The sequence below is a fragment of the Trematomus bernacchii genome, unplaced genomic scaffold (assembly GCF_902827165.1).
Source record: "Trematomus bernacchii unplaced genomic scaffold, fTreBer1.1, whole genome shotgun sequence".
Lineage (NCBI taxonomy): Eukaryota > Metazoa > Chordata > Actinopteri > Perciformes > Nototheniidae > Trematomus > Trematomus bernacchii.
In genome coordinates, this window is record NW_022987547.1 from 6,444,589 (window position 1) to 6,467,493 (window position 22,905).

A 22,905-nucleotide genomic window follows, 5' to 3' on the forward strand; every position below is an offset into this window, starting at 1 on the left:
CTCCGCTTCAATAGCCAGAATTATTTCCCATGATCCTCTTGGAGGAAGCGTCAACGCGTTGCCGTAGGAACGTAATAGTGCCCTCTGTTAAACACTCACAAAAGCAACGTTACCCTGCTTAAAAATATGCGTTTTCATTTCATTTGTCGACTTTCTTTAGTGCGGTCTATTCCGCATAGTTGTTTTTGTGTTCAATGCCAAATGTCATACTTTAAAAACACTCAATAACGACAAAAACACCTGGCAATGTGTAGTGCACTGCCCATTCACAGATGCTTCAGAATTGCTGCACAAGCATACCCTTTCCAGCAGATGGCAGTACATCCACATGCATTACTGTAAGTATACCCAGCACAGTGTTTGAGTACATAGAGAAGCCAGTTCTGACTAGAGCAGAGATCAGTGTGGTAGATAAACGGTGGCATAAGAAGCTTTTTGTACTTCGCCTCTGAGCTATTGCAGATATCTCTCCACAAGGTCAATTTTCTCTAAGGAACATGCAGGCCTATTACTGAGACTATCCGAATGTTTGCGTGCACTAAGTGGTTCTCTTCACTATTAACATCCATTGGGCTCTGTGAACTCTCAAGCAATAAGCTCTCCTATTGGGCTTGTTACAGAGAGTTATTAGGATTGCCCCCCGGCCTTGCTGGTATTTAATTACCCCTGCACTCTCTCCTTTTCATCATGATGAAGATGACAGCAGCCATTGCGATTGGGTGAAAGAGGAGACTTCACCAGACCTTAATTGGTTCATTTGCCTCTGCCTGCCAGGCGCAGATGGAGCTCTTTATTACTGTCACTGCCAGGTACATTCTGGTCTGATGAGAACCGTCTTAAGAGGCAGAGCTTGACAACATAAGGACATGATGACATTGCCAGAATAGATTGATAATCAGGATCAGAGTAATTCAAGAAGCAAACAGTTGAATCCCCTACAAACTGTGTGCATTCAGAATATCAACTTATTCATTCCTCGGTGACGAATATGTTTTGTTGTTCCAACAGAGCAAAACTGCCATGCTGTTATTGTCATGCTAATGAGCCTATTGTTCAATCTTGCTGGTTCCAGTCTTTCAATTGTATATCTTGGACCAATCCTCAATAAGGCTTTAAGCTTCGTGTTTATATTTATATGCTCACACATTTGTATGGTCACATTCCTCTTGTTAAGCCTATTGTTGAGATATTTAAGTCCCTATAAATGTGTTTATTTATGAATATCTTGACTTTGGACGTCGTTCATAGTAAAACAGCCATATGGCTAAAGTCAGGGATGTCAGTCTGGATCATTTGGAATAAGAGTTTTTTTCTTAACAGAACACCAATGAGGAGAAAAATCATGTTTTATTAAATATCCATTACCATTAGCTAATGGCATTACTGTAAAAAGCATATCCACACAAATCAATTTGTATGACTGATCACAACCAACAAACAAGTGAAAACGTCTAGTCTGTAATGACTCTTTAATTACTATTTCATGGTGTCACTCTCAACAAGGCATACCTGCACATAAGGTGGTGTTGGGTTAGGATTTCTGGATGATGATCTTGACATTTGAACAATTACAACATGTGTATTCAAAAGATTTGTGTGTTTGACCTCGAAGGATCAGAAGGATGTTCTTTTTTTTAATGCTCTTCAAGAATATACTAACAGTAGGCTGCTTTTAATTGATATGACTGTATAGCCATTACAACAATATGTGATGAACTAGAGAAGCGTGATCCATCTACGTCTTCAGTGTTCAATGTAGAGACATTAGTTGGCATGGTAACCCCATTTGCTATCTGCAGGCCTCATTCATACAGAGAAATGACACTCAGGAAGCTGTAAGGAAACAATTCAATATTATATCAACATGGGTCTGCTGCACATCTCTTGGTGTGCACTGCATGATTTGATGGGTTGTTTTTTTAGTGACTGGTGGTTTATATCACGTTGTGAAGATGTATTGGTGTACGTGGTGCTGATGCAGCATTGTGAGTTGAATATTGACGAATTGGTGTTCAAAGTCTAATTCAGCCTTTGAGGATGACATATGCAGATAATGATATACTTATTTGCTTTCATGTTGAGAATTGAGCTTCTCATATAGTTTTTAACAAGAAAGCAAATACGTATATTTTCTTATATGTCTCACTATTGCTGCAGGAGTGAGTTAATCTATGATCAGAAATACATTAGGGTGGTCTTTTTAACAGCTGACATTTTGGGTTAAGCTATCAATTTGCAGTGAGGCCATAGTCCTGAAATAACTATTTGCTTTAAGGGTTTCCTCAGTTAAGTTTTTAATATGAACAAGCTTCTGTAGAAAACACAGTATCATCCATTATCTTTGTTGACTGTGGTAGAGTGAGATGCTGATTCATGCTTTAGTGATTTATGAGGCTGCAGTTTGTTGTGTCGCTCACTTGGATTGCATAATATTTTAAAGTGCGGCTTTGTGTCAAGTAGTACACACTTGAAGTACAAATGTTGTTCTACATTACACTTCTACTTTAAAACATTTCAAAGGGAAGTATTGTACCTTTTCATTCACCCATCTACATTTATTACATCATTTAGTTTAGCGTGGAGAGTTACTGAACAGTAGGCCTGTATACACAAATTACAATGATCGACATTAAAATATACATGTTTGTTTTTAAGTATAGGCTACTTTTAATTGTATTTTGTTGATAACACTTTTTATTTTTGGATGGAGGATGTTTTGTTGTTACGGTATAAAAGCTCCTAAACCAGTTAAACTGTAACTATCCCACAGGTGATGCAGCTCTTTCCAGCACCTCTACTCAGTCCTGCACACCTAAACCAATTGAGAGTGAATTAAGCACTCCTGATCAACTAAGCTGTAGAAACAATTACTGTACAAAGCAGGTGTATGGCTTTCTTAATCGATCAGACGTGCAGGACTCAAGTTACACCAAAAAAAACTTGCATTTGTTTTCTAATACAGGAGATGTTCTCCTTTAAATGATTCCGCGAAACAGCAACGTGCTTACTTTGACGGCTCTGGCATCACGACAGCGGGCCGCCCCCTCTCTCACACGATTGGTCGAGCCGTGGGAATATTCAAATCCAGGCCTGATTGATTGGCCCAGAGCCGGTTTCCACAGTGCAGGGGACTCATGTCCATTCCGACATCACTCTCTGTGGCACACACAGCTTGATCGCCTGCCGAGATGAGATACAGGCAGCTGCAAGGAAAACCCAATCGATGAAATTATCTTCTACAATACTATTGAATATGTGGAGGAAGTACAATTAATGGAGCCAGCGTCCTCAATGGATATATCTCCGGAGGTTTCGCGAAATCAGTGGCGAGATATCTTTTCCAGAGGAAATACGCCTTCCGAGCAGGAGAACAACCAATCAGCCGTGGCAAACCAAAGATAAACAAGCCTTATGATAACACCAAACTCTGTAAGAAATGGATTATGTTTATTATTTCCATCCTTTATGTGTAGGGACACTGTGTGGAGCTTATTGAAAATGTTTCTCAGTGCAGAAAATGTTTTGTTGTAGTAACCGAATTGGTATGTAGTGGTAGCTGTGTAACTAAATAATAACATAAAAATGTTAATGGTTGATAAGAGATGTTTTAATGTATGATGTCAGGATTTGTCATGCATTGATTTGGAGTCGACAGCGCTAAAGTGGTGAAAGATGCCCAGTGCGCACTAATGGATAGGAGCGTCTCGCCCTCACTATATATCAGTCCTGCTATTGGCTAATGTGTATTTATGTGGGCCGAGTCCAACTATGAGGTTTGTAATTTATATACACTGTATAGACTCATTTATCTAATGGCAGACTAAACCCTAAATCATATTTAACTGTTAAATGTAGGAAATAGCAGGCATATAGTGTTTATTGTAACATCAGTTACATATTTCCGTAACACAAATATGTAGTTTTCTAAATGTTTTCTTTGGAACTCTTCTGTTTTGAGGTAATTCTAAGTCTAGTCTAACCTTTTAATCCTCAAATGACATCTGTGTTGGGATGGTGGCTTTACGCGCAGTGAAAGGCGCTTTATATGTCAGCAGCATCTCAGTGGATACGGGAAGGGAAGTGCTTTGAAGTATATTATTGGTCATTCAGGGCTGCCTGTGAAGGTTTCCATTTCTATTGTCTAGCAGCCGGAGGTGGGATCATCACACCTCACTGCACCGGTGGCAGCCGAGGTTGAAGGTTAGCCGCAGCAGAGGGGCCTATAGATTATTGGCCAGGTGTGAAATTCTACCCCGCATGCTTTTCCTGCTTGTGCCAGATCCTTTATTACCCAGAGAGATGGGGTGTCACAGCTTCCCACCAGAGGCAGGGAATTCAGGAAAGCCTGCAATTTGGTGTTTTATTGTCCCTTTCTTTTTTTGTCAGGTTTCTTCCATGACCAATTGAGGAAAAAAAAACTCGTCCGGGTTTATATGGAGATGTCTGATCAGGAATATGCTTATCTTTCTGTCTTTTGCATTTCCTATAAACCTATCCATTCTGGTCGTGTAGCTTTTGATTTACCACATTGTCATATTAAAATTGTTAGTGCGTTATCCCCCTTGCATCATAAAGTATGGCTTTATTCTCTATAAGATTTACTCTTTGTCTGCTTTTACTATACAAGTGAATGTTTATCGCTCGTGTCATTTAATCTAGACCAATATTTTATTCCAATATAGACTGTTATAGGTAGCTAGTAAAAATCTGACATTCATAATTTGGTTGTTTGTGCTATGCCTGGGACTGGAGTCGTTAGGGAGGCTTGTAAATTGCGTGGTGTTATGAGCAGTCCATGTACAGGTATCCCATGGGGGTTTCCCTCTGATCTCGCATCACACCCCAGCAGTAATTCCAACTCTGTGAAGGGAAGGGATTTGTCATTTGGCTGCCTGCTTCCCTTTGCCTTCTCAGGAGCGAAGCTGAGCTCTGATTTATTGTGAAGTTTCCCCAGGCTCGCTCAATCTCCATGCCTACCGAATTACTGAATGGAGGAAACGGCTCACCACCAGAATGACCTTTTCTTGGATGACTATTACGCAGGCCAGTACAAGGACTGATTAAGGTCATGTCTTTTTCTGCCATGTCATCCATAGCTTTAGATTTAAGGCTGGTTAAGTGGGTATATGCGCAGACTGGATGATATGATACAGAATGACTCAATATACATGCTCCGCACCCAACTTCCATAGATTTTATAGGAATGACGCCATGGCTTGGTCGTGTTGCAGTTTCGCCCGTTCACCCTTTGTAATCACCTTTTTATCTGCTAAGAGATGTCATGTGTAATTACAGGCAGCCTGCCATCTTTTGAAATCTGTCTAATTGGTCTTGGGAGTGAGACGGGGGGTTAGGGGTGGAAGGTTAAGGACTGGGCCTCCAGGGTCATCGGGGAGGGGGACATGACCGCAAAAGTTATTTGGAGCTCCAGTCATTTTTATTTTGTCTACACAGTGGTGCTCATGCAGTAATTACTTCAAATGAATGATTAAGACGGCCAAATTGCAATTGACGCATCATCATTTGCCCCAAATAGAAAGGCTTTGAAATCATGACATTTTTCGTTGGTCCAGAGATCAAAGACCCTTTTTTTTTTCCTGGAGCATTTTTGATGTTTCTGCGATACATGGGAGAGGGCTTATCATTAGGTTATCTCCCACATTAGAGCGGTACAGTTTCTAATGAGTTTCATGTTTGCTCGAACATTTTAATGACTTGAAGGAAGCACTGACCCTAAAGTAAAGTAAACAGCCAGAGGACAGGGCTTGGGGAAAAGGGGGTTGGGAGGAATTGAATGTTTCATAAAGTAATTGCTTTGTTCATTATTGTATTGTTCTATGGTTTTAACAATAGTTGAGAATGGATGACTTATAAATTGTGTTATCCCTACCTGAGTTGACCGTTGGATGTCAACCTAACATTTTAATCAGTTTGATTATTTTGAAAAAACCTTCAGCCCACCCTTTTACCATCTGTTATCTTTGAAGTCAAGGTTTTCTAAAGGCTGGACAGCATACCCATGGCTCTTTGACAGTGTGTCTCCGTGTGCTTATACGATAAGATAAGGCTCTGTTTACCCTCTAATGTTACCTTGGCATTGGCCAGACTTTACCCCATGCCGTGTGTTTTTTTTACCTTGGCGCTGTCTTCGGGCAAGGGCAGATTTGGGTCAGTCCAAAGCTTTCTACTCCCTACCCAGGCTGTACATCAAGATAAGACTAATTGTGCAACTTTAGATACATGGCTCCATTAGTTGTCAGCATCTATACATGTAGTCAAGCTGAGGATTTTACGAGGCTTTTTTTTGTTGGTGCACATTTGTATGGCCCTATATTAATTCCAAAGTAAATGATTAATTGTTTTTCCAAACTAGAAACCTTAAATACTTCATGTTGTGGCGGCTGCTGCTGAAATTAATGATGCAAGCTCTGATGCCAGCAAGTTGGACCGTCTTTTAGTTTTTTCAATCCATTTGTTGCTGGAGTGTTACTTGTACGTTTACAAATAGTAAAAACAGTCTTATCTACTTTGCTCTTACACATTTAAACGTTTTATAACACGCTAGTATGTTTTTTGATTTTCAACTAATTCTAGCTAGATGTAAAAATATAAGTTGTAAGTAAATGCTGTTTAGAATTCATAATCTGTTCAAAAATGCACCAGCAATTTCTGAGGACAAATTCAAACAGCTTGATAAATGACATGTTTTCTTACAATGGAAAAGCATCATAGGGAGGTGGTTGAACATAAAGGGGGTAAATGATATTTTAATACAGTGAAGTTTGATAACAATGTCATAGCCCAGTGAAGGACAACATTGGGTGTTGCATATATTAACACGTTTAATTTATATTAGCATTAAACATTGCCCAAGTATGTGGGTGTTTTGCAGGAGGGGGGGAAATGTGTGTCAGAAGGTGAAGGACTTTGAAAGATTGTCTGTGTTTGTTAGTCTGTTTGTTCAGCATTTTCATACTAAAATGCTTTTTAGCTTCATTATACCACAACTGTCTTGTGATGGATATATGATTTTTTTTTCATGGGAGAAACTGTTATGTTAATGTGTTTTTTTCCCAGACACCCAGCCATATAAATGTGATTTACGCCCAACAGAATGCTCTGGACATCTGTCTGAATATTGCCTGACGATTGTATTTGCATACATTTTGTGCTTGCGCGTGGATTGTATAGGAAATGCTTTTTAACACTGTTGTAATAGCATTTAGCTAATCTCAATGGAAATGAGGCTCATTGTTATCAGCCGCAGGCCTCGAGTGTTCTCGCAGCGTAGAGCAGAGTGGCTCCGGGTTGTTTGGTTATACTGGATGTGAACCTTTGTGTCCTTTTTTTTTCTCCTTTTCTCCAGAGAAGGGGAAGAGAGAAATCTGGGTCCCTCTTATATGCTGCTCTGATACCAATTATGCAAACTATTATAGAATTTAACCAGGCCAGCTCTTATCGGCTAATCCAGAAGTAATAGATTCTATTAAAAATGTATGAGGGGTTTGGGGGGGATCAGTGTGTGCATGTGTGTGTGTGGAGGGGTGTATAGAGATGAATCCGGCAGCTGCTGCAGCACTGCTGTCTAATTCTGTCTGTATGTCAGAATACTTGTCTGGTCTTCATTACTTAGACAGGCTCATAGTGCCATACCTGAAAGACAGCATAAAAGCCATGGGTAATATACAATCAATTATACAGCGAATGGATTGTTTTTTATGGGCCGTTTCATGCTCATTCAAAGAGACACAATGCTTTTTATCTTATTTAATGACCAATTGCTCTTTGTTAATCATTTATTCCCTCTTAAATTAACCGTCTTTGTGCTATTTCCCTTTTGCTTTTCTGCAACTTCTGAGTGGAAGGAAGGGGAAAACCATTAGCATAGCACTCACATGCTAATCCACCCAGAGAGTGAAAAGGGTGCTTGTCTTGGACCTTTTTCATTATCATCTAATTATTAACTGAGGATTCTGAGAACTGCTAACAGGAGCTGAGCTGGTAGGGAGGTAGGTGTGTGTGTGTGTGTGTGTGTGTGTGTGTGTGTGTGTGTGTGTGTGTGTGTGTGTGTGTGTGTGTGTGTGTGTGTGTGTGTGTGTGTGTGTGCGTGTGTGTGCGTGTGTGTGTGTGTGTGTGTGTGTGTGTGTGTGTGTGTGTGTGTGTGTGTGTGTGTGTGTGTGTGTGTGTGTGTCAGGGCGAGGGTGTGTGTAGAGCGAGTGTGTATCATCATTCTGCGTGATTCATGTTTGTTTAGAGGGAGCCTCCCTGTTTGCAATTTGCGTCTATCTTCACTCTGACCCTCGATGCTGTGCTAACCCATAAAAGGCTCAAGAAGGTCAGACAGATGTTCCTGGGCGATTCTTTTCTTGCTTTCAATGGCTATTTGAATGCTGCTTCTTTGTATTGTGAAACTGGTAAAAAGTAAGGCCAGGCACATTTTGTTTTTTAACATTTTCTGCATGCATAGCTTTAACATATCAAGAAATGTGATCCACATAGCCTACAATTTTTTCCTGGAGTTCTTCCTATTAAAGCCTCAATATGAATGGCGCTCCTATGATAATTCATCAATAGAGTTCTCAAGATAATTAGCTGACAGATATCATTAAAATTCAGTTAACATTTAAGGCATGAGCTCTCTGCCTGTTAAACCGAAGCAGCCATTATAAAGTCCCTCCATCACTGCCCTCACGGCTCTTCAGTTGATCTCCTCTCTCACAGCGTTTCCTCTCCTGATCCTAAGACAGACGACACATTTGGGAAAAATATAAATCTGGCATTTTGCATCCCGTCATTGACCGGGGAAGAGGCTTGAAAAACACATTTGTCTGCCATGGCATCCTTAGGGGACAGTTAGATAGACTGAAAAGCACAAGGTTTATCTCCTTGGCAGGCCCTCAGTGGACATCATGGTGCTGCTTATCAGCTGCAGGGATGTCGCCTGAGAGTGGGGAGGATTTTTCGCCACAACCTTCAACTTTTGTGCTCTTTTTCTTCTTATGCCTGTTAAAAAAGTCCTTGAATATGTGCTCTTGTAAGACAAGTGAAGACTTACAAAGGACATATGAGAAGTGATGTCTTGCACAAAGGCAGGTTGAATGCTAAATGGATAGCTAATTGTAGAATACTGGCTTGGAGAGAGTAACACTGACTATTATGTTAATAAAAAAGATTATTGACCTCATTTGTGAAGGTTGAGTTTAACTATGCTGCCATTTTAAAGATAGCTGACTTTGCAGTTGCCATGTACCTAATTTCTTTATTATTGCAGCCATTCATTATTGTGACGTATCCTGATATGACATTGTAAGAAAGTGCAAGACATAAAACCTATCTGTTGAGCAGAACATTAAATGACCGGCTGGAGAACTGATACTGCTTTATGACTTAGCCCAGATAATATCATGCATTCGCGGACCACTTTGATCTCCTATCTCTCTTCCCTTTTTTTCCAGGTAATTCTGCTCAGGAGTCGAAAGGCAATTTCAAGCTTAAGTTTTTCATAAAATCCTTTAAATTTAAAATTTAGATAGCAGGATGAAAGAAACCGTCATTACTTGCACTTTATGCATAATTTCTAGCTCCCTTTTCTACTTTCAGTGGAAGTTTTTTTTTTCTTTAAGCCACTGCCGGCTTCCCTTGATGTATTATATTTCAGCTGCAAATTATGGGAGTAATGGAAGGTGTTCCAATTCACGTCTCATTTTCTGCTGGTGAAGGGATTTCCCTGGAGAAACCTTTTTTCTGCCCTGTGTTTCTTCTGCGTGTTCGGCCCCTCCCTCTTGACAATTGTGTGGTAATGGAAGGGTTGTTGTGAAATTGCCATTATTTTCTAAATGGAATCTGACCATGCTGAGGCTTTTAGCTCTTCAGATGTGTGTGCTCAGATGAGACAGGTTGCACTGAGCGGTTTGAAGTGGGCTTGTCACCGAGGGACAGATGTTGAGCGGAGGAGGGGAGCGGGTACATGAGAGAGGGAAGAGTGAGGGAATCTTTTTTTGAGTTGGCACCTGAGTGAAATGAAAGCCACTCCGTCTCTTCTTCCTTTTGAGGCGAGGGTAATCATGTTTCTGCAGCTCGTCACTGAACACTCGTTCTGTGGTTGACTCGCTTTAGCTGCCCTCTGGACCCTGAGGGAGAAATGAAAGCAAAAATCCAAAAGAACCTTAAAAGCTGAGCAAGAAAAAGAAGCAATCTGACAGCCGCATGCTGCAGGCTTATATTAACATTGTGAGGGACTAATGCATTGTGATTGAAATGCTGTTTCTTTCCATCGGTAATCATTGAACTTATTAAATATTTATACCCTACAAATCGGTCGTTTTTTAGTTGCATAGATTGCAGTTGTCTGTCTATAAGGTACCTGATATACATACATAACAGTAGCCCAGGGCGTTTGGATTTTTCAGAGCTTGCATTCAGACTTGGTGACTGAGATAATCAAAGAGAATGTCAAATGATTTTATCGCTGAAATATTCCCTCAATGCCGGGCTTTATCTTCTGAATGATTGCTTCAATCAGCAAATCTGTATTAAGACGCCGTCTCTTTCAGACACAGTCTTTCATTTCTTCTGATATGACTTAACTCTGCTAAGACCATAGCCTTATTCTTTGGAGGTAGCTGCTTTTGGCTTTCTCTGCTGATCAATACGGCCATAAATGTATAGAAGAATAAACCCTGGCCTCCGGGCTAGTTAAACTCTCAGCCTGAGGATACAGGAGGCCTTGTAAATGATCTGTGATTGCAACCGACAGAACAAGGTTGACAACAGCAAAGAGCCATCATAACAACTTGGAAGAAGGAGAAGATGGAGTCATTGAGTCATATTATTGTCTTCAATGTACAATCCCAGCAGTTCAAAGAACTTCTGAATTGTAAAATGGTAAAAAAAAAAACAAGTGGTGGTGCAGAATATTTTATTTTTGAAAGAGGAAAGCCTACTTCAGGGGTTTTAGTGTTCACAAGCAAGTGTGCAGTTTTCTTCTAAAGTCAGACTGATGTTAAATGCAATATTTTGAATGTGTTACATATGATTTACTTTTGGATAGATTGCCATTTAATTTGGCACTGACATACGTGTTGGTTAGAGGATGAAGCCTACTGATCCTGTTTATCCTCTGACTTTTCCTGTAGTTCATCCACAAAGTTGACATTTCAGTTTTTTGTCAAATGTCTCAAGGCAATATGATTCCCATCGGCCTTAGCCACACACATGTCTAATGTGTTAACCATTTCATTTTGAACGTGGTTAACCTATGAGCTCTGAACACAGTACTATTGTGAGCATGTCAGCATGTAGCTTAAAGCACTGTAGATTTTTCTTTTTTAATCACCATTGTATTAAGTGTATTGGCTATTGAGTTAAAACGTGTGCTTCCCTTTCCTTCAGCAGGTTTACCCAGGCTGTGTGCAGCCCTAGAGAACTATCATGCTGGCCTGTATCCAGAGACGGCAGAATCTCTCGTCGCAGAGTCTGGCCTGCGCACCCAAAAGCCTTGATGTTCCACCCCCGCCATTACTGCTGTCAGTTCCCCAACTGCAGCCGTGCAGCCACAAAGGTGAGCTTATATCATGTGAAGACATTGTGCCAGCGAGGACAGATACCACCAACTCTCTGCCTCGGTCATGCTCCTGAGTTACTTTTTAATCAATCATGTTCACCTTGACCTTTCCACATGAAGCTCATGCATGGTTTTAGCGGTGCGACAACATTTCAGCAGCTATTCTGGAATTTAAAATAATGGGCCTCCTGATGATGGTGATGCCTCTTAATTGGGCAACTAATCAGAGCGCTCCTGCAGTGCATATGCATGCGGGTCAAAGTGGACTCTAACATTACTGACTTAATCAAGTGACATACAGGGTAACTAATGACGTTCACATTTGGTGCAGAAAGTGCTCCGTGTCTGTGTTGTTTGACCTTCATCATGACTGATTATACTGCAGTCTCTCAAAGGTTGAGTGGGTGTCTCAACCTAACATGGAGTGACATTTGTGATTAGAGTTCTTTTGGTTAATTGATGGAATGCAACTTATTTGCAGATTTCCTTCATGGTCAGAAACTGCCTTATTCATGTTAGTTATTATTTTGTGCAGAGATGTTCCCGGACCATCTAGAATCACATAATGAGATCATAGTAGCAGAAAGAGTCATTCTGCTGTTGTTTGCTTTTCCCAATTGCTTTAAAAATTGGCTGATGTCTTTATACTATGATGCTGGCTCTGGTTTGAAGCTATTTTGAAGATCTATAACTACCTACCATTTAATGGTTCGACTGGGTGTGTATTGTAGCATTATGAAACCTCCTGAATGATATGGTCCTTTAAAGATCCTTGGTATAGCTATTGTGCTGTTATTGCTTTAAGCCTATGCTGCCATATATATATAATTTGATTTGTTTAGATCCATGGAAGGAGTTTGTTTCCGAGCGATCATTATAAATGAAATGAAACAGGATGGCTCACAACATAGTCTGATAGAAAGCAAGGCAATGCAAATATTGACCGGTAACATTATGTACAATCTCCAACGGTGTCACCATCATTTGATTATCAATGTTAGCTTAGCAAAGGTGACACACATGCACATTTGTCTGCAGAGCAGGGCAGTGGTCAGGATTATATTTTCCATCTCATCATGTTGCTCGTGAATGTTCTGTTCATTTGCATGAGCCTGCGTTATTTCATCAAAGCTATCTTTTTTTCATGTATAATAAAATCTAATCTTCCTTGAGTGTGTTTTACATAGTGAACATCATTTGTGAAGTATAAAAGGCACAACATTATTCTCAGGTGACCCTGTAGTGATCAGATTTCATCGACACCTGCACACACACACAGGTGTTTTCCATTAGTCTGGATAATTAGACCTGTGCTCCGGCGGATTCGTGCTTGGGGCTTGAGGTACTGAAAACGGCATATATTTAAAAGCACCATAAAAAAAGTGTTCTTGATCTAACAGGTGCAACAAGCAGAGATGTAAAAATACCCACTCAGCCCGGAGACGAGGTCTAATCAGCCAAAATAAGTGGAAACACCTGTGTTGTCATGGTGACAGACTGTGTAGTTAATTAACAAAAAGCTGGATAGATGTATTTGATATGCATTTCTCCTTTACGAACTAGCCGAGCAATGCGTATCCATATGAAAATCTCTCCCTGTTACGCTCCATCTCCTCCTCTCCTCAGGTGAAATGCCTCTTTGTCTATTTTTGCTATTAAATATTAATTGGGAATCAATGGCGCACTTGTCTGCTAAACGCTGGAACAGAAGGGCCTAGTTAGCCTCAGGCAGAACCAGGGGTACGCTTCTCATCCTGTTTACCTGCAGGGCCTTTCCCCCCCCCTTTTGAGTTGTATGTACTGCGACTGTGTGTAGTGCAGCACCCTCCAGCTCCAGCCTGACATTTCAAACACAACCGCAGGGAATAGACTGCTGATGGGAGCTCAGTCTGTGTGGCCTCTTCATTAAATGACTCGCTGTTGGATCGAGTTAAATAGGGACGGTCTTTAGTCGCCGCTGCGCCTTTCAAAGTCATTTCCATTTTTAGCTATCAATAAATGGAAGGCGCAGGACATGAAAGCTCTCAGCCCCATGCGAGTGATTTCTGGGAAACTAGGAATTATGTGATGAGAGTGAATGAGAGCTGTTCTCTGCTATCTCAGCTTGAAAGCACAGGCGCTGGAAATGCTTTTTCCCACGCTGTTGGCCTGTGCTTGGGTCGGCTCTGAGAGGGGAAAGTTTGCCCAAGCTGGGCCAAGCGGCACAGAAGCAAATGAGGAGTGACACTGGTGCAAAGGAGCATTCGCCTGAGCCTCTCCGAGCACACATAACTAAGTGTTCAACCCCGAGGTTACGCCGCTCTGTGAGCACCCTTCATGCAGAGATCACTGACATGGAAGGAGGGATGCATGTGAAAATGGGGTGAATGAGCGTCTGTATTCTTATTTAGTGTGTTTACGGAAGAAGTTGTAAATAGAGTATAAGTGAGATTTAGGAGTCTGTGTTCTGGTGTCAGCATGTCTACTTTTTCTGCTTCACTTATCTCCATCTAATGGTCCTCTGGGTTGAGGAGACCACATGGAGGCATTAACTGCAATCTTCTTTAAACCCCATGAGAGATACATGTAAATGCACAAGTCCACTGACTACACTCCTGACACTTTATCTTTGTAGTGATACCATTTATCAGACCAGTATCAATCAATATGTTTTGAGTCAAATGACTGACTTGTTTCAGTGAGAAACTAAGAGGATTAGCATTGAACTCTGAGCTTCCTACGCTCCTTTCAGCCCATTGTTTTGGTTTTACATTGCCTTGATGGCTCGCAATTGCAAAATTCAGAGTGCTTCATTGTTGCATTTTGGAACAAAGCACGGAGCTATGGTTTCTGATTTTATTTGAAATGACCTAGAATCTGAGACTTAACAGATGTATTCTTGTTTTTAATTTACAATGCTCTATGGAAATTCTCACCCTTAAATTGTACGTCTTATACATTCTACATTTTCATTAAAGAGCCAGATATTTTCTCACACAGTTGTGTTTTGGAATGATTTGACTAATACAGAGTTGTATGTCCATTCAAGCTGTATATGTTTAGTAATTTACATATGATATAAATGACTAAATATATTTCTCAATTTTGACCTAAATTAAGGGGGAAATCTAGCAGCTGCTTCTTTTAATGTTATTACTCCATCTAATCAGCACATAGTCAATTGCAGAGGCCCGCCTCAAAGAGATGAATTAAATCAGGGCCAATTAATTACATGGCTCTAATGACATGTGCATAGAGGAGGTTGCCATGGTAATAGAGACATAGGTTCTACATGCATTTGGGACAGTGCTGTGCTGTGCTGTGCTCAGTCCCTGGTTATTAAGGTGGCAGAGAGTATTTTAAATATCAGGATTATTGGTGCTGTAAACAAATATCCGTGCCTGCTGAGAAACACTGTTCTGTAATTAACCGGCAGTTCTCAATGCCATGTTCCTGCTGAGGATTAGACACTGGTAAACATGTTATCGCACCAAGTGTTGCACGATAAGTATTCAGCACAACATCAAAGACCTGTGAGATTTCATTTATAGTTGTTCAGCTCACATGCACGGATATTAACAAGGAATAATGTATGCATGTTCAGTTTTTATCTCATGTGGGAATGCGGTGGTCATTCTAATGGTTCTCTTATGTTATCCCTCTGGGTATGACATATTTGGAAGCCGTGGTTTTCGCAATGAGCCTGTCCAAGTGCCGTTTTCAGCTCTGCCTCTGGGGCTTGTTTTGCCCATAAATTAGTGATTAACTGAAACTGCTCCGAAACAATGAGGTCTCCGCTCTAATCTGGGGGGAAATGGCTTCAAGTGTGACCACGGGAAAAAGATTAGCCAGTTTAGAGTGGCACAAAGCATCGAGTGGGATTGTATGGGGGTGGAATCAGGGTTATGAAAGACCATGTATATATAACTGAATGGTTAGAACTCAATGTGTTATCCCTCCTTAATATTTTCAGGCTTAAACTACAATAATCTATTTCCTTTAAGTCACACACACACATAATAAATCAGGCCTAGTGGTGATTGAGAGTTTATAATTGGCCCCCTACCCCCAACTGTGCACGTCCCCTGCTTGGAAAGAGGAAATCGGGATTAGGTGTTTCCTGTGAAAGTGTGCCAGTTTTACTCAGCGTGGTGCCACAACAGTTGAGCAGCATGTTTAATGCGTGGAGCCCCCTTCCAACCCAGAAAACATTCAAGCCTGGCTGCGGGGACCATTAAATCTATCCATCGAGGATTGCAGATGCAACAGTGTCATTATACAGATTTTTGAGGAAAACAGAAAGATAAACAAGCTTTTTCCATCCTGCGTAAACTACTTCAATCAAAAAGCAATTGGGGGAAAATGTTACGGGTCAAAGAATTTGAATTTGTAAGCACTGCAGGATGCTCTGGGGCACGGTTGTTCGCTAAAAGTGGCTGGCGCTCTGTTTCCTGTGCTGTTTTTCCGTCTGTGTCAGAGTGAAGCGGCGTGCAGTCTGCAGGTTCAGGGTGATTAAGTGCTTAAGGTCAGACTGCTAATTATCTTCCTGACGTTCCTTACCTGACAATAGCTGCCATTTCCCCGTTGTCATGTGAACAGCCTCATATTTGTTTCCATGTCTCGTCGTTATTTAACAGAATGTTGTTTTCTGTCTACAGTGGCTGTCAATAAAACAAACCTGCACAAAGAGATACTAGTTGAGAATCTAAACGAGAAACAGATGTTTTTGTTAACTCATAAAACAAGACCTGTTTTTGGTGTGTCTTTAGTGAATGCAAAGCCATTTCTTCTGGCCTATGTGCTTATGATAATCTACTAAAAATGCAAACCTACTTTAATATAGGCATGAATTATTTCCTCTCCTAAGGGCATTATGATTAAAGGAACCAGTGTTGGAATTGTAACATTCTCATCTGCTAGGTGAAAATATTTACTAATTCAGTGGCTCATACATTTTTGTGCTGCAGTTCCAAATTCCTGGGATATAAAGGGGGCCAAGGAGCTGACAGATAATTGCAGCGTGATAATAATTAAGAAGCTCGGCCTTTTTTGAAAATGTGTACTTGTTTGTTTGCTTGTTTTCAGGATAAAGGCCAAAATGAGCTGGAAGCGACTGATGCATGTTTGAAAACACTCCCTTTTAGAGTGCAAATAACCTCTTTGAACACCTGCAGAGAACCATAGAGGTTCAACCTGATGCACTTCTTCAATTATCACTGTCACCAGTATGCATGTGACCTCATGTTGAGTTTGGGTGAGGCCGCACAGTAGGCTTGCTTGGCACTTCTAAAGGGAATGACTGTCAGATTGTAATGAATAAAGCACACATTTTCGACACTTTTTAACTTGGGTGTGTTCTGCAGGAAGGAAGATTGTAAAGAATGACTTCAAGGTAAAGTTTTACAGCCACCACATGCTTTGGGACATATGCTGTGTTCAGTTTACGGCCATTTAACACCACTGATTGGTATTAAAGTCCCCGAGATTGAAACAATTACCTCTGGTTATAATATAGAACAGCGTGTAGTGTCTGATCATAGTTTTACACCACTTGCTTCTGTCAGGATCGGCTAAAATGATCCCCTTTCTATGCATATGTCTCACAGTAGCAGTCCTCAGATGATAAATATGTGAATGCAGAGTGGGGATGGCCTATTTGCTAATGAGGTTTCCATAGTGCCCGCGTTGAGGCAGCCACAGTGGGAAGTGCAGCTGTGTTGTGTCTCCATGGCTCTGACAGGGCTGTAATCTCCGGACTAACAATATCAGACACCCTGTGAAGACGTGTTAGCATTCAAAGCGTTTGAAGTGTTTGTGGAACAGCAAGCCAATGGCAGCATGCAGAGCTCCACAACGACATTTTACTGAACAACAAGCGGCTGAAATGCTTGTTTTGCTATATCATTTATCTTTTAATTGAGTTATATTATCCCAGGCAGAACACAGACAAGATTTGTGCAGTGGTGTCAATGCTGGTGTTTGTCAGATTTCTGATCCTTCTCATCATCTAAGCTGGTGGTTATGAAGCTCTACATGTCATTGCTGGTAATACATATTCAGCTTTTAGCCATAGGGCAGATATCATGATTGCAGCTGGCTTTTTTCCCCCCTTGTTACCTCTTTTAAATCTTGATTTTGTATACAGTTTGAACACCTCTCCAACATCCCAGAAGCTTTGCTTTTCTATTGCGGCACTACATCTCGCTACATAATAAGCAGTGTTTTGCTTTGTTATATTTCTCTGTAGAATTCACTCATGCTTCTGGCACCATGGTGCTGTTCCTTCAGTTCCGCTGGGAGATTGCTGAATGGATTGAACACTCCACCTTACCCTTTTTCCTCCATTTTATACACCCAATTTCTTTCTTTCATGAGATGGATCTTGTAGATTGATTCATTCTCACAGTCGGGAGGGCTCACTGTAGGCCAGAAATGAAATGAACTCCCAAATCAATTTCAAATGGGAACAACAAGTGATCTCTCCCCTGCATAGCTGGAATTGGTTTTGTTATTGAAAATGAAATGAAGTGTTTTGTTTTTATTTTGCGCCCCTTTTATTGCAGATTACAGCCTTGTTCTTTTGCCTGCTATGATTTCTGCTGTATAGGTTAATTTCACCGCCTTTTCTCTTCATGTCAGGAGTTCCATAAAAGTGTCACTCTGAATGGTGGCGGTAATTTCTACCAGGTGATTTATTGTTTTTAAATGGGGCGCCTTTTCCACCTTTCCTTTGTCGCCGGGAGTTAAGCAGGCATGAAATTGCCAGAATAATAGTGTTTAAATCCAATCTTAGTTTGTCCCGTCAGCTTTCCGGCACACAATTCAATCAGCAGTGCTCTTTGTGATTGCTCTTTTCCATTTGCATCAACTTTTCCCTCACAGTTTAGGCTCCAAGCTTTCACAGTAGAATCGGTTCAGGTTCATAAAAGCATAAAGTGGAACCAAATTTCATAGGCAGGAACCGGTGTTGCTCAAATCCTGCTGTGGCTTAACGGCTAAATGTCATCAAATAAATCTCATTGGAGCCATTTCAGTTAAATGAGGTCCTCCCTCCTCCTTCTCCCAATTCCTGCCTTTTGATTTCCCAGGGTAACCTAATTTTGGGTTGAACTAAGTCTGAAATAATTTCATTAGGCACTGATCAAACAGGGCTGGAGGTGTTTCCCTCCTTAAAATTAGTTTATAGGACATGGTGATGTCTGCATTTCCCCCCCAAAACAGGTTTCAAATTTCACTGAAAAACCACAGAAAATATTTCTCTGAGCTGCTTGAATACTAATCATTCGTTTCTGTCTTCTTTCTTCCCAGGCGAGCCAGCCTCCATGATTTCTCGGTACCCTTCTCCTGCACAGTTGGATGCTTTTGCCCAGAAAACCGCCAACAACCCTCTGTCCATCAAAATCTTTCCATCTGAGGTCCGGGTGCCACAGCATAAACAGATAAACAAAACCGTCAACGGGTTAGACACGACAGGCACACGCTGTGACTACTCCCACCTGTACACAGGAGGCCACCAGGGGCTGTTGGCCATCATCAAAGCCTCCGTGTCAGCAAAAGGTGTGCTAAAAAACTCAGAGGGCAGGAGGACTAAACATGTAAACAGCCAGAATCCTGTGGCACCGTATAATAATCCTCTGAATAATGGCTACACAGTCAGACACGGGCATAAGGCCTATCATATAAGCTCATGTAAGCCCCATGATGTTCCCATTGAGACACTGTGTTCCAGCGCAGGCATGGCCTCCGGAGATCAGAGCCTGGCCCCCCAGTCTGAGCTGGCAGAGGTTCAAAGCTTGATGAGGCAGATGAGCCGAGTCCCCCACAGCCAGGCCCTGCAGCTGGGGGGGGAGGCTCGAGCCAGCCCCTCTCTGCAGGCTGTGGCCGCGGTGGCACACTCAGACTCAGACTTTGTGCTGGGATTGCCCCCCCAGAGCAGTCTCGCCTTCACAGGGGCGGTGCTCCCGACACAGAGTGCAGACAGAGCCAAAGCGGGATACTTGGAGAAGGGAGAGTACTCCGTGTGGCAGCATAAACCTCATATCCAGCCGCCCTATCAGCAGGGAGCCATGAGGATGTACAGTGTGAGTAACGGCGCTCAGAGGCACAGAGAGGACGAGTCCCCTGAAACCTGCCTCCCTTTGCCCCCCCAGATGGCGTACAGACCCCATCCTGCCAGTGTGGAGCGGGTCAGCAGCTCCTCTCTGAACTGCATGCAGGGGGAGTTCTCTATGGGACAGTACTACGCTCCACTCTGGGACTGCACCCCTAATAGCGACTGTTATCCTTCTCAGGTGCTGGCGAGCAAGCCTATAGACCTGGGGCTCTCACACCCCCATCTCCACCCCCACCCAAACCGCCATCCACACCACCAACCGCAGAGACATCATCCTCAGCTCCACCCTCCTCATACCCAGGCCTACAGCACAGACCAAAACCTCTGTTGTGGGCTGCCTAGTTCCAGCCTGTGCCACGCTGCGGTACTCAGCAGCAGCCTGCAGTCTCTGGAGTGCCTCATCAGTGAGATCCACCCTCCCTGCATCAAAGAGAGCATGCTGGGACGTGGTTACCAAGCCATGGGGATGCCTCCGCTACTGGAGCACCACCAACAAACACACATCCAGCTGCCCGTCTACAGATAAGAGCCGGTGGGGGCTGCCAAACAACGGGACGGAGAAGTGACAAAACCTTTTATAGAGGATGGAAGTTTAGACGTCTGTGAGAATGAGACAGGGGTTTTTAGTTTGTGCATGTACTGTATTTGTAGAAGGCTTTGTGTTATGAGCCTGAAACAGTAACTGATAATCAAGACTTAAGATACAGGTTTATCTTATGGATGTTCTATTTTTTATATCTGAAATGGCCATCATATATGCCTGCTGTTCCTCATTAAATATTGATGCTGAGCACCTAATCAGAATTTCCCCATTTCATTTTGACATGTATGTATTTTGCAGATGTTTGGATTCCCCTGTAGGCTTTTACAAAAACTGGAAATGTACTGAACTGAAATAATCATTGGTACCCCTCTGAAAACATTTACTTGAATCTGGAAAGGATGGTTTGGTGAATATAGGTTTTCCTTAAAATGGCTTCTTATTAGAACATTCCTAAATATTAAATGAACGTTTGGTTGTCTGCTGCTTTGTTGTGTTACTCAAAACCCACCAGGCTTCTGCAGTATGATGCAAATTCCCTGGCTGCTGTATGGGGAAACATTTTGATCATTTGTATACAAACGTGAATATATTATTTAGTTACGCAGCCATAGAGAAAGTTACGTAACTTAACATCTTGATTGATTTCATGTATTCATGCTCAGCACAATGTATTACGACTGTTGCATATCCAAATCAACACTGTGGCGATTCAGGCCAGGCAAGATGTGCCCTTTGGTTGTTTTTCTTTTTTGATTTTAAGAGATTGTTTCGAAATGTTTCTTGAATGAAAAGGGTTGTGACAGTGTTACACAACACCTGGGTGTATATGAGTGCCATGTTAGAGAGCAGGCCACCTTATATCTTCTTTGTAGGGCTACATTATCTCTGATGGTGTAAGATGTATGACTGAGTAGTTCTTTCTGTGTCTGCACTGGTTCTGTAATAATATTTATTTATGTCAGCCTGTTGAGTTATAAGGCAAACTGTCTCTATAATTATAAAGTGCAATTATTATATATGAAAATGTGAGCGCTCTCCATGAAGTATGTTGTTGGAATAACTACATTTTGCAATGTATGACCCTAATCCCTCAACCCTTTTTTGCCTCTTCTTAATAAGGATTGTCAAGTAAATGAAATTTTCTAAACCCAACATATAGTTTGTGTTATTGCATATTATTACTCATTATTTGACATGTCGCTGAGAATTATAATGTTATTATTATATTCATGAACAATAATCTAATTGTGTAAAGATGAGTCATATTTCTGGTTTTATTGCAAAGGGATTTAAAGCTCAACCACCTGGCAAGTCTTTATTCTTCAATCATATATCTCATTTTTATTAATGTCTCCTTTCACTGCAGGATCTCAGGTTTTAATGGGATGTAAATCAATCCTTAGCTGAAAGATATTGGACTGGTTCCTCTATATACGAGTTTAAATAGCTAATTTTGTTATAGTGAATTACGTTAGTCGAGATGGATGGACATCGCTTGAGGCAGAAGACATCGAATACTTCAAAATACATATGTGGAAATGAAAATGTACAGGCCACCTCTAAAATTACATTTATGTATGAAAAATACATGATATCTCGAAGATGGATCCACAGTAATACTGCTGCGCACATTATGTAGAAATGGGCTTGCTGTTACCCAGCTATTAAATTGCTATTCGTAGATGGCGGTGTGCCTGCACCTCTTATTTTGCTTCATTTGTCTTCCTAAATTGGATGCTATAGCAGTAATTTGTTTTGGGTCACCATAGAAAAAAAAAACATTCTAAGTAGACCATTATAAAACAAATAGGCCTACGCTGGATGGTGTGAATAATGGCATTAGATGCACTGTTCGGAATGAATCTGCAATATTCAATTGATTACCTCATTGCATATAACCTATTTCAGAGTTAAAGGTCAGTGGCTTTGTCATTTAGGCATTGTCGTAAATGATTTCCTGTCTTTAGCCTATTGTGTCCTAGCTTAGCTCGGAGCTTTTCCGTCCTATCTGTCAGCCGGGACAGGCCAGGCCGCTGTGCTGATAAACCTTCAGGATTACAGACATGCTGCTCTTCCTCTCGCTCTGAGACGATTAGCTCAGGCTCCTCTGGGAGAGGAACCAGAGCCACATGGCCTCTGGGACACACTTCAGATAAGTAAGACTGGCCAGAGGAAAAGGCTGCTTGATGTGGGGGATTAGGAGACACGAAGAAGAGAGGATTTTACTCCAATTTACAGCGGATGTTTGAGTGTTCAAGATCATTTTAGTTTTTAAGAAAAATCAGCAATCCGCCTCAGAAATGTCTTTCAGAGAGCAAATCAATTTGTGGTCAACCAAAAGAGCTTTTGAAAATGCACAAATCCACTCTTGCAAAATTACAAACATAAATCAGAACTGCTGTTTAGAGTAATTTAAGATCTGGCTATGACTGGAACTGTATCTACATTGCATATCGGTTTTTTTCCCCCGGAACATAATTAAAATATTGTATTAGCTGGAACACAGATGTCAAGTAAGTAAATATCGCCACCTAGAGAACAATTCATGAACTTTAAGTGTGATGTTCATTAAGACACTTGGAAGTTACAATTATATTTTTATTTAAAGTCATACTTTAAAATCTTATGATTAAACATGTTTGATCATACTTCATTACCAGCCTGTGCATAGAGAAAATGCAGATATAAGTTATTAATAAATGTATG

General features: G+C 41.3%; 1 protein-coding gene across 2 annotated transcripts; it reads left to right on the forward strand.

Annotated features, from left to right (window-relative positions):
• Positions 1-3,153: 3,153 nt before the first annotated feature.
• On the forward strand, positions 3,154-21,351 carry LOC117476266 (protein FAM222A). 2 transcript variants are annotated; one of them, XM_034122661.1, is made up of 3 exons: positions 3,154-3,429; positions 11,392-11,560; positions 18,851-21,351. In XM_034122661.1, exons 2-3 carry the CDS (start codon positions 11,431-11,433, stop codon positions 20,179-20,181), a joined length of 1,461 nt encoding a protein of 486 aa, XP_033978552.1. In that variant the 5' UTR covers positions 3,154-3,429; positions 11,392-11,430; the 3' UTR covers positions 20,182-21,351. The 2 variants fall into 2 exon arrangements, with proteins under 2 accessions (XP_033978552.1, XP_033978553.1); XM_034122662.1 differs by having other exon boundaries at positions 11,395-11,560.
• Positions 21,352-22,905: the final 1,554 nt, after the last annotated feature.

What these genes read in the sequence shown, in the direction of transcription:
- LOC117476266 (XM_034122661.1), top strand. Translation starts at nt 11,431, where the DNA reads ATGCTGGCCTGTATCCAGAGACGGCAGAATCTCTCGTCGCAGAGTCTG. An exon ending in GCAGCCGTGCAGCCACAAAG is followed by an intron (nt 11,561 to 18,850) that starts GTGAGCTTATAT and finishes CTTTCTTCCCAG; the next exon opens with GCGAGCCAGCCTCCATGATT.